General features: G+C 32.0%; 2 protein-coding genes across 2 annotated transcripts; one reads left to right on the top strand and one right to left on the bottom strand.

Annotated features, from left to right (window-relative positions):
• Nucleotides 1-5,661, top strand: LOC130825753 (probable leucine-rich repeat receptor-like protein kinase At5g63930). Its single transcript, XM_057691145.1, has 2 exons — nt 1-3,788; nt 4,271-5,661. The coding sequence occupies exons 1-2, from the start codon at nt 860-862 to the stop codon at nt 4,651-4,653; spliced, it is 3,312 nt and encodes a 1,103-aa protein (XP_057547128.1). The 5' UTR covers nt 1-859; the 3' UTR covers nt 4,654-5,661.
• A 798-nt stretch (nt 5,662-6,459) lies between these two features.
• Nucleotides 6,460-6,903, bottom strand: LOC130824745 (uncharacterized). The gene has a single exon (XM_057689763.1). It carries the CDS (start codon nt 6,901-6,903, stop codon nt 6,460-6,462), a length of 444 nt encoding a protein of 147 aa, XP_057545746.1.
• Nucleotides 6,904-12,185: the final 5,282 nt, after the last annotated feature.

The following is a 12,185-nucleotide window of genomic DNA, read 5'->3' as shown; positions in this document are numbered from 1 at the left end:
TAACTACTAATTGCATCAGAACAATGAAATGCAGTATAATGTAATTTAATTATACTACTAAAAAAAATGAAGATGCAATGGAAGTTAAAGTTTTATAAAAGTAGTTAATGATGGGAGTTTCATGAGAACAATCCAAAAGCTACTTGTATTTTACTTCCCCAAAAAGTTGTAACCTTTCTAACTTTCTCAGCTATCTTCTTAGCACTAAAAAAGAGGAAGAAGCTGCTGATAGAGAAATGAGAGAATGAGATATGGGTACAAGAATTTGAAAGCATGCTTTGTCGGCCATTAAAGCTTCAACCAAGAGCTCTCATCCATTCTTTGAATTTCCCTTAGATTTTTCTCCATAATTTTTCTAAAGACCCTGATTTTGTTTTTCAATTTTACCCATTAAACTTTTTTTTTTTGGGTGGGATCACAGAAAAAAAACCCCTCATTCATTGCATTTTGAGTGTTATAGCTTCAAAAAGGCCATCATTCACCTTGGAAAATGAAGTAACCTTATACTTTTACATTTTTTTTTCACTTTTTCAGCTCTAATTTTGCCTTTTTCTTAAATGATCCCCACAAATCTTGGGGAAAGCTGAATTGGGTATGGTTTACATGTTGTTTTTGATAATGGGTTATTGTTATAATACTGTATTTCCGCCTTATAGAAGCTCTCAGGCATGGTGGAGTTGTTGCCTCTCATTTTTCTTCTTAACAAATAATGGCCTAAGAGGTATGGCTATTATCTTTTCTTGATCCTATTTCATTAGAATTTTTTAGGGTTTAGTTTTGCAATCATAAGAACTGTTTAACATTAATCATTTATAGTTGTTTTTCCTGTTAGATTTATACCAAATTAAGGGTTCTTAGAATGCCAATGCTTACTAAACCCCATAATTTTAGGGTATGGCTATTTCTCATTATCAATGCCCTAGAAATTTACCTGTCTTTAGGCTTAAATCCTGATGGGGTTTGTCTTTTAGAGCTGAAAAATGGGTTTAATGATAGATACAATAACTTAAGGAATTGGGATGTTAATGGTGAAACACCATGTAAATGGAGAGGTGTGACTTGTTCCAACAGTACTTACCAACCTGTTGTTCTGTCTCTTGATTTGACAATGATGAATCTTTCGGGTTCGTTAGGACCGAGCATTGGCTGTTTAACCCACCTCATTGTTCTTGATGTTTCTTTCAATTCTTTGAGTGGGGGTATACCTTCTGAGCTCGGGAATTGCTCGTCGTTAGAGTCGCTTTCGTTGAATGACAATCAGTTTGAAGGTCCTATTCCTGCTTCATTGGGTAGTTTGGCTTCCTTGCAATACCTTAATTTGTGCAATAACAAGTTGTCGGGTTCAATTCCTGAAGAGTTTGGGAATCTTTCGTCGTTGGTTGAATTTGTGGCATACACGAATGGTATCGGTGGCCCATTGCCACGGTCGCTTGGGAATCTCAAGCGGCTGCAGAAATTTCGAGCTGGGCAAACTTCAATCAACGGAAGTTTGCCTGCTGAGATCGGAAAATGTGAAAACTTGGAGTATCTTGGACTGGCACAAAATGAGCTTGTTGGGAATATACCTAAAGAGATTGGGATGCTTATCAAATTGACCGAATTGATTCTTTGGGGTAATCAATTGTCGGGTACTATCCCGATTGAGATTGTGAATTGTACTAATCTCGAGACTCTTGCTTTATACCAGAACAATCTTGTTGGGGGGATTCCTGCAGAAATCGGGAATCTTAAGTATCTTAAAAGATTATACCTTTATAGGAATCAGCTAAACGGAACTATTCCTAAAGAAATTGGGAATCTTTCTTTAGCTTTAGAGATTGATTTTTCCGAAAACTTTTTGGTCGGGAAAATTCCAGCCGAGATAGGCAATATCAAGAATCTGTCGCTTCTTTATCTTTTCCAGAATCAGCTTACGGGTTCTATACCCATTGAGTTAAGTACCTTAAGAAACTTAACGAAGCTGGATCTCTCGATCAATTATCTCACGGGTCCTATCCCGACTGGTTTTCAGTACTTAACTCGGATGATTCAACTGCAGCTCTTCAACAATAATTTAACCGGTAGCATTCCTCGAGGGCTTGGCATATACAGCCCACTCTGGGTTGTTGATTTTTCCGCTAATAAGTTGACTGGAAGGATTCCTCCATTTCTTTGTCGTCACTCTAATTTGATATTATTGAATCTCGATTCAAATAAGCTTTATGGGAACATCCCAGATGGGGTCCTAAACTGCCCGTCGTTGGTGCAGCTTCGTTTGGTTGGAAATAGGTTGACGGGAAGCTTTCCTACCGAAATGTGCAAATTGAAGAACCTGTCTGCTGTTGAGCTTGGGCAGAACAGGTTTAGTGGCCCCATCCCCCCTGAAATCGGAAATTGTAATAGGTTGCAACGGCTTGATCTTGCCAACAATAATTTCGGTATGGAATTGCCGAAGGAGATTGGTAAACTGTCACAGTTAGTGACGTTCAATATCTCTTCCAATTTTCTCACAGGAAAAATCCCGATTGATATAATCAAATGTAAGATGCTTCAGCGCCTTGACCTTAGTTTCAACCGCTTTGACGGTGTTCTGCCAGCTGAACTTGGAACCCTTTTGCAGCTTGAGCTTCTCATGCTTTCGGAAAATAAATTTTCCAGAAACATCCCTGCTGCATTAGGAAATCTCACTCGATTGACCGAGCTGCAAATGGGTGGAAACTCGTTTTCTGGTCCGATACCATCTTCTCTCGGAAATCTTGCAGGATTGCAGATTGCTTTGAATCTCAGCTATAATAATCTCTCGGGTACAATACCGTCAGAACTTGGAAATCTTATTCTTCTCGAATATCTATACCTTGATAATAACCACTTAACTGGCAACATTCCTAACACGTTTGGAAATCTTTCGAGCTTATTGGGTGTAAATTTCTCGTATAATGATTTAACGGGGCCTATACCTTCGATACCATTGTTCCAAACCATGGAAGCCAGCAGTTTTCTCGGAAATAAAGGTCTTTGTGGCCAACCTCTTGCTGCAGCTTGCAACGACACATCAACATTTAATTATGTTCCGCCTCAAGCAAACGTTGAATCTTCCCAGGGGAAAATAATCACGGTGATTGCAGCTACTGTAGGCGGTATTTCGCTCATTTTTATCGTTGTTATATTGTTCTACATGTGGAGACCTGTTGTGGCGTCTGTCGAAGAAAATGGCGATGATTCCTCGGTTTCAGATATATACTTCCCTCCTAAGGAAGGTTTTACTTTCCACGATCTCATCGTGGCAACGAACAATTTTCACGACATTTACGTTATTGGAAGTGGTGCATGTGGGACGGTGTACAAAGCAGTAATGCACACGGGTTTAACGATTGCTGTCAAGAGACTGGATTCTAACAGGGAGGGGAACAACATCGAGAACAGTTTCCGGGCAGAGATTTTAACTCTTGGAAAGATTCGACACCGGAATATTGTGAAGCTATACGGGTTTTGCCATCACCAAGGTTCAAATTTGCTGCTTTACGAGTACATGTCGAGAGGCAGCTTGGGTGAATTGCTTCATGGACCTTCATGTAGCTTAGATTGGCCTACTCGATTCTCAGTTGCACTCGGTGCTGCCCAAGGTCTAGCTTATCTACACCATGACTGCAAACCGAGGATTATTCATCGTGATATTAAATCCAACAATATTCTACTAGATGAAAAGTTTGAAGCGCACGTCGGTGATTTTGGGTTGGCTAAGGTTGTTGATATGCCTCATTCAAAATCAATGTCTGCAGTTGCTGGGTCATATGGATATATTGCCCCTGGTATGATTTATATTTGACATAGGAATATTTCGTATTTCTTTTAAATCTCAAACTCTTATGATTGTACAAATACTAGGCGTGTGAAATTGTAGAATGATCGATACCAAGATGATGTTTGCTACACGGGTCAATGGAGAACATCCTCTTTGTTATCACTAACAACGGTCTGGTTGCGTACATTCGACCCTTCCGAACCCCACTTATGTGGGAGCCATTGTATGGCGTAGGGGCTATGAAATGTTGAAATGTTGTTGTTTACTAATAGCCCGCCATTGTACTAAGCTCTAACGATAATTTATACATTCAATTACCCTCAATGTCATTGAATGGCTTCCACGTAGGCCCTAACAAGGCCGGGTTTTGGGGTCAGATGTACACGACCTTTCCCTTATAATAACAAACATGTTGTTTATGATTGACCCTTGATAACAAATATCATCCTAAACATCATATGTTTAAGAACCGTATTATGATCCTTGCAGAATATGCATACACAATGAAGATTACCGAAAAGTGCGACATCTACAGCTACGGAGTAGTTCTTTTGGAATTGTTAACAGGAAGAACCCCGGTACAACCACTAGACTTGGGAGGTGATCTTGTTAATTGGGTCAAAAACTACATCCGGGCTAACTCATTGACGCCTGGATTGCTCGATGCTCGGTTGAACCTACAAGACACAGGCACCGTTGATCATATGATAACTGTCATGAAACTTGCTTTACTCTGCACAAACTTATCCCCATTTGATCGCCCATCAATGAGGGACGTTGTGTTGATGCTCATTGAATCTAATCAAGTAGATGGAAACTCCAATGACTCCCCGTCTTTTCATGATATACCTCTCAAGGATAATGCTGTCTAATCGAGAAAGTACAAAATGCAGGCTTTGTGGTTAACCAAAATCGTAGTGTATAGTCTATTATTTCTTTTTCGTTTTCGTAGCCCGCCATTTTGTTGGGTATGATATAGAAGTACTAATTATTACTTAGCTCTTGATTAAGATGAGCTTATAGAGAATTGTACTTTAGAAACATAGTCTTCTGGCTGTGTTCATAGAGCTTTTTAACTTTCAGATAATTTATTGGTAGTAAATAAATATTGTGGATTTCTCTGTGCTTTGCCTAGTTAGACCTTCTCGAAGAGCGCCTTTGATCTGAAGTAACTCAGAAGCTCTTCCTTTTTATATGTCGGCCAGAGGTGTTTAACTGGTTGGGTCACATTTAATGGGTTAATAGTGGGCCGGGTCAATAATGGGCCTTGGTGTAAAGGACATGGGACCAAAATCTTCTAGCAGTAGCACCAAACGGACAGCAGCGAGCAGCCACATTGATCCAACAAAGCGCGGCAGCTCTAGCCTCTAGCAGCATTAACAACATTGATCAGACGAAGCACAGCAGCCTTAGCAACTATAACATCAATGCCCGAATTCGCATAGGACATGGCTTGAGTTCTCGATTAAAAACCCTATTAATATTTGATTGTGAAACATATGATACTAAGAATGGTAGTCGGGTTAGTTCAACTCACGTCTGAGAATGGTAGTGGGGTTAGTTCAACACACATGCAGACGAGAGTGTTCGGCCCATCCTATACTAATATTTTGAATAAATCGGAAAATGCTCAACAAGTTGGTTCAAACAAACCTAAGATTGAGATTTATGTGTTAAGTGGTGAAGGATGAAACTGACAGACCAAATTAACAAACTTATCACATTTCTGCTTAAAGTGGCGCACCAAAGCTCCTCAAAAGTCAAAATCCACTTTTAGGAAATTGGTCGAGTTTCCAATTTTAGATTATGTTGAATTTTAACAAGTCTAAATAATTCAGAACGAAATCAAAGGATATCTTTTTTGATTCATGCATATTCATATATATTTTATTAATAACGTCCTCTTATAAGTTTAGTTATGCACAATTAAAGATAAGACTGATTAAATTATTGCATTGAATATCATACAAAAGACCAATATAAATGATTTTCAATCTTTTCCACAATACATATGACTTTTTAAAAATCTTTGAACATATAAGCATCAGAGGCAAAATAAAAATTGATAAATTTTTTAAAGGTCCTATGTAATTTAAAAAATTATAATATTTTTCTAACAATATCGTATCTTTAAACACTGAACATATAATACGTAGTTTAAAACATATACTACGTAGTTTAATATTAAGACCTCCACTATTTAAAGCCCTGTGTAGTTTAACATTTTAAACAATAGTAAAAATCTCTCCTAGTATGCACTATCAGTGTTATTGCATGCAGATTATGATAACAAGAAAACTTTTTTTAGATAACTTTTTTTCAAGAGTACCTAACAAGAGAGGACATGCATACATAAAAATAACATAGACATATGAATCAAACATACACAAACCCTAATAACCAACTTCCTATAAATCCAAACATACACAAACCCTAATAACCAACTTCCTATAAATCCTATCCAAGCTTAACTAATTTATAACTCCATAGAAACATAAAACCAAACCAAATTAAACTTGTACTCCTTCCATTTCAGTTTGTTATACTTTGACCAAAAACTCTCAATAATTTTAGTCAAATATAACAAACAATCCGTTTCAGTTTGTTATACTTTGATCAAAAAACTATCAATCATTTTAGTCGATTATAACAAACAAATTAAAACGGAGAAAGTAACATCACGGACTAGGAAGAAGTCCACTAGTATTAGTACTACTAGGACAAGCACCACCACCAGCACCAGCACCACCTACACCACCACCAATACCTCCAGTGCCGGCTCCTCCACCGATACCACCACCAGTTCCACCGCCTCCAAGTCCACCGAATGTCGGTATAGTCCCGGGACCAAGGCCTTGGAAATCAATAGGAATAATACCAGCAGCACCACCAACTCCTCCTGCAGCTCCCATCCCAGCAAATGCTATAAAATGCTTATCATCCTTATCATTCAAATGTGATGTATTTGTTGTAGTGTTAATGGAAACTAGTGTATTAACTTCTTTAGGGTTTAGATTACTTGTATTGTTTTTTGGTTTTGGTACTTCTCTTGATGATCCTGCATGAAAAAGTGCAATTAGGGTTAGCACTAGAATGAAACATTTTAACCTAATTATTGTCATTTTGATGGGTTTGAATATATTGATTCAAGTGTGGTGATCAATATGGGTTCATGGGTCTTGAATTTAAAGGGAAAAAAAGGTGATGGACAGTTGAGGGAATTAAAATGGATCATAAATGTAGGACATAGGTGTAGCAATAACAACATACTCTATGATCTACCATGCAATACAAGTTTCAAAACAGATCCGATTATTTGATATTATTTGACCTTTTTTTGATAAATTTGAATTTGTATACAAGATCCATATTAGAGGAAAGTTGACTACACATAAACCAAATGAGGTTCAATCCCAAAACCAATAGCAATAGGTAATAGAAAGAGTAGTCAATCAATCTTATATAATAGTCAACCTCTCTAATTGTTTGACGTAAGATCACATGTGCATTATTTTTCCAATACTTATAACTTGTTAAATGCAACATGAACACAGGACTTAATTTTAAATCATTTTAAATTATTTAATCTAAAATCAACCCAATAATTAAAAAATAAAAAACTCCATGTACAGGAAGAAGTAGAGGTCCTTGTAATCGGTGAGATTTGAGGATGGGATGTTCAAGGTTTTGACAGTGTGACACTTGGTTTATGAATACAGCAAACTCATCATAATTTAATGGTACGTTGTTGATTCATTGCTTGGACTGTACACATGCATGCCAGGCCATTAATTAACTTTTCTTCAGCCTTCAATTTAGTTTATAGCATTTTTGTTGTTCAAATTCATGATTTAGAAACAATATATAGCTTTGTTAACACCCATCGCGTATATCTGATTCCGATTTAAATCCCACATTATGTAGGAATTTATATATAATACGGTAATAGTATAGATTGGTTGGATACTAGCTCATGTGTGCTACCTCAATATGAGTTCCATTTTTTAATAGAAAAATTACCTAAAATAATCCAATATTTTTAATAATTTCACTTATTAATTAAACATTAATAAGCCCAACTTTAAAATTAATATTTGGGGTATTTACCTAGAGTAAACTTGGGTAATCCGATAACCTGCTATAGTAGGTAATTTACCAAAAAAATAAACTGAAAATTAATTTAAAATTAGAGAAAAATTTAAAAAATTTACATAAAAAATTCTAAATAATAAAAAAATCATAATTTTTTTTGAACATTTTAAAAATATTTCTTTGACGTTTTATTTTAATTTATCTTTTTTTTAAAAAAAATAAAATTTGTTATAGCAAGTCATCCGGTCAACGGGTTTACTCTAGAAAAATACCTCTCAAAATTAAGATTATTCATAATTAAACCATAGATGGGATTATTGCAATAATCTCATCTATTGATTAACCATGAATAATCCCAACTTTGAAAGGTATTTTCCTAGAGTAAATCCAGTGACCGGACGACTTGCTATAGCAAGTTTTATTTTAGAAAAATCACGAATAAATTAGATTATTCTAGATAATTTTTCTTTTTTAATTACATTATTTAATATTAATATGATCTTTAATTAAATAATACTTTTATTTGCTTAAGCAACGCTTCCAGACTGCAATTAATAAAGTGAAAGGTAAAAATTTAGGATTGGTTTCGAACACATATGAAGTGCTGAATAGCATAGGGCTCTCTTAATTTAAGAGCTTTTAATAAATTTTTTTCAACATATCATCATAATTTTTTAATAATAAATTTTTAAGAAAATGATATTATTAAATTGTTGGATTTTTATAAAATATAATTTGAGGTGAAATTTTTAAAAGATGATTATTAGTAATGATATTTTTAATTTTTAATTTTCTTTAGAAAATGATTTGGTTACTCATTGATTTGATTTGTTATAAATTTTTACGGAAAAAAAAAATGCTTTTAGATACTTTTGTTACATGATTTGATTTGATAGGTTAAAACTTTCCTATGCAAAAAAATTAGCAGCATTATCTCATTACTAACTACTGATTTATTTCATAAATTAAAAATTTTGAATAAGAATAATCTGTTTTTTACTTCTTCTGTCCCATAAAAATTGTAACTTTTTTAATTGTTGAACATGAAAATATATTATAATAAATGGTAATTTATTTCTTATATTTATTGACTTTCAAATAATCACAATTTTTATGGGATGACAAATAGATTATTAAAAATTTGAGAGTATTTTGAAACGTTAGACAAAAGTATAGTATCAATTAAAGAATACTCAAATAGTATGGATTAATTAGATTTAATCATTATTAGAGTTTACTAGTGTATAAATCTGTCCTGCACGGTTTTTAAGTATCATATATATAAACATATGAAATTTAAAAAATAAAGCCAAAGTAATAGAAACACTCAATTTTAACAGTTATATGTATAAATTAACTCTGTAATTTTGAAAATTGTCAACGATATATTATGCAGTATAATAAATTCTTTAATTTACTCAATTTAACTATAAATAAATGCTAGTAAAAAATACTTTATTGGTAAAGATATTAGTAAATATCAAATGTCATGTGACATGATTGACATAAATTTAGATTATTAATAGTATCAACTTATGTTTTAAAATATATCTAAATCAACTTTAGTATATTTTCTAAAGTAGATATATACATAATTAGCAAGATAAGAATTCCAATTATAATCCACCTACACCTATCAATCAGATAATTATATATATATATATATATATATATATATATATATATATATATATATATATATATATATATATATATATATATATATATATATATATATATATATATATATATATATATATATATATGAACACCATTATTAAACATTTTTTAAGTTAAAAAAAAAATTGGTCAAGTGCATTTTATTTTCATATACAATTTCACAAAATTCAGATTTAGATGGCAGCCAACCGTATCATTTATTTGTTCATGGTAAATGCAATGCCAATGTTGTTGTTAATATCCTTTTTTCTCCTTTCATTATTACCAGCAGGTATTACGAATTCTAAATTTAAAGTCGATGTGTTAATTAATTTAGTTGGATTTTTTTAGTTTATTTTAGGACCGTCTTGCAGTGATTGTGAGACCGTCCTAAATCAAAAGTTGTACGTGTTGGTTTTTTGGCAGATTTGTTGGTTGAATTTTAGCTTTTGATTTGTTATTGAGTCAGATAATTAAAGATCTTAGAATTTGGTAAATTAAGGACTATATATATATTCATATATTAAGGAGTTTTTTTGTAGATGGTTATTTGACTCCTATGTTCTTTTTATCAAAACAACTAAAAATATGTTTAATAAAAAGGTTTGTGTGAGCAAAATTGTTGGTTTACTTTTTCATTAATAAACAATTAACATATAATTAACGTAACAAATAAGTTAATCAGGCTTAACATTTCTCTTCTCTCAACCTAGCAGTATCCTAAAACGTATATATGGCAGAAAAATAGTTATTTTTTTTTTATTAATGGATAGGCAGAGGAAGGGGATAGATAGGTGAGAATCATATCCAAAACCTAATTTGAGAATGTGATAGTAATTAATTGCTCTTCAACTGCGAGAAAACTCAATATACTAATTGTAATGTTAGTTAATATGGTTTGCTAATGTATATTTTTCCATATCTTTTATTTATAAAAAAATGTATTTTTCCCTATCTTTTATTTATAAAAAAATGTATTTTTCCCTATCTTTTATTTATAAAAAAATGTATTTTTCCCTATCTTTTATTTATAAAAAAATGTATTTTTCCCTATCTTTTATTTATAAAAAAAATGTATTTTTCCCTATCTTTTATTTATAAAAAAATGTATTTTTCCCTATCTTTTATTTATAAAAAAATGTATTTTTCCCTATCTTTTATTTATAAAAAAATGTATATTGCAATTTGCAGGAGAAGCAGTAGTTTGTGAAGGGAAATGTTCGGACATACCCGACTGTGATGGGTTTTGTAAGAGAGTTGGTTATTCGGGTGGCCATTGTTATCCTCCTCTTTATCAATATTGTTGTTGTGATTCTTAAAAAAAAAATTAATTTTTGAACCAATTTATGTTTTAGGGGATTCAAAAAATAAATATTATATAAGATTAAATAAAATGGACTAGTGATCTATTATTGGCGCTTATTTTAATTATTTTTGTCGAATTATGATTTTTGTTATTGATTTTCTATATTTAACTAGTTTTTATTAAATTTAATTATTGTTATTGCTACTAAATTAATATTTTATGAACGAAAACATATATTTATTGATGATTAGTTTTTGGAGGGTTATGTAAATATTTCTTAAGTAGTGTATGTCGTCTTTCATTATAACTTAAGCATACTTAATTTCGATTTATTTCAACTTTAATGAGTTCAATTTGATATGACATAGTTAAAATTATAATTGCGATTTAATTTGACTATTGGTGCATGTGACCTAGACATGCACCGTAAACGACTCAAAAAAGTAAATATTATAGTAAATTTAAAAAATTATTTTTTATGTAGACATCCCTTTACTAATTAACGAATAATAGGAAAATAAAAACATCAAGTTATATATTTTTACTATTGATTTGAGCAACAAATTAGAAATTACATAAATTCTTGCGAGAGACGGTCTCTTTGAGATACCATCTCTAAATGGACCTGCCCATATATATTTTTTAAAATATTGTAAGTAGGCACTAAGAGTATTGTAAGTAGACATTTAAGATATCAAAAGTAGACATTAAGGATACGGTAAGTAAGCATTAAGGATAATGTAAGCATGCATTAAGAAAATAATAAGTAAATATTAATCTTTAATAGACAGAGTTTGCAATACGTCTCTTAAAGAGAAAATCTTTCTAAGAGATTAGTTGTAAAATATAAGATGAAATATTTAAGTATGACTTTTCATGTTCCCATTAGCAATGTATGACGAGAACTTTCGTTAATGTTTTATTAGTTTTTATTATTCTAATACTAATTCGATACTGAATTTAATTCTTTTTATAAATGCAATAAATGTGCAATACCCCTAAGTAATGAAAATTTGTACATTCAAATTTTAATGTAGCCATACAAAAATTGAGACTGGAAAATATGAAAATTTATATAATTTCAAAAACTAAATATAATGAATTATATTTTTGTGAACCTTTGAATTGTTTTCAAAATAAATTTACCCAAAACTCCTGGCTAATGAAACAAAAGCAACTTAATAATTAGCTAAAGATTACTTAAATAAGACGGTTTCACGGTGAAATTATTTCTAATTGATTAGACCAATATACATTTACAGGCTTAAAATTATCAATTAAAAAAATAAACGGATTATATAGATCTGTCTCATGATAAAACAATCTCATATAAGCATATTGTATTAT

The sequence above is a fragment of the Amaranthus tricolor genome, chromosome 10, assembly GCF_026212465.1.
Source record: "Amaranthus tricolor cultivar Red isolate AtriRed21 chromosome 10, ASM2621246v1, whole genome shotgun sequence".
In the NCBI taxonomy this organism is placed as follows: domain Eukaryota; kingdom Viridiplantae; phylum Streptophyta; class Magnoliopsida; order Caryophyllales; family Amaranthaceae; genus Amaranthus; species Amaranthus tricolor.
Note: the sequence above shows the minus strand (reverse complement) of the source record. Positions and strands in the feature narration are given on the sequence as shown.

Bases quoted from the DNA above. Each gene is read 5' to 3' on its own strand.
- LOC130825753 (XM_057691145.1), top strand. From the start codon at position 860: ATGCCAATGCTTACTAAACCCCATAATTTTAGGGTATGGCTATTTCTC. The intron at 3,789-4,270 runs GTATGATTTATA...TGATCCTTGCAG, and splicing joins ATATGGATATATTGCCCCTG to AATATGCATACACAATGAAG.
- LOC130824745 (XM_057689763.1), bottom strand. From the start codon at position 6,903: ATGACAATAATTAGGTTAAAATGTTTCATTCTAGTGCTAACCCTAATT.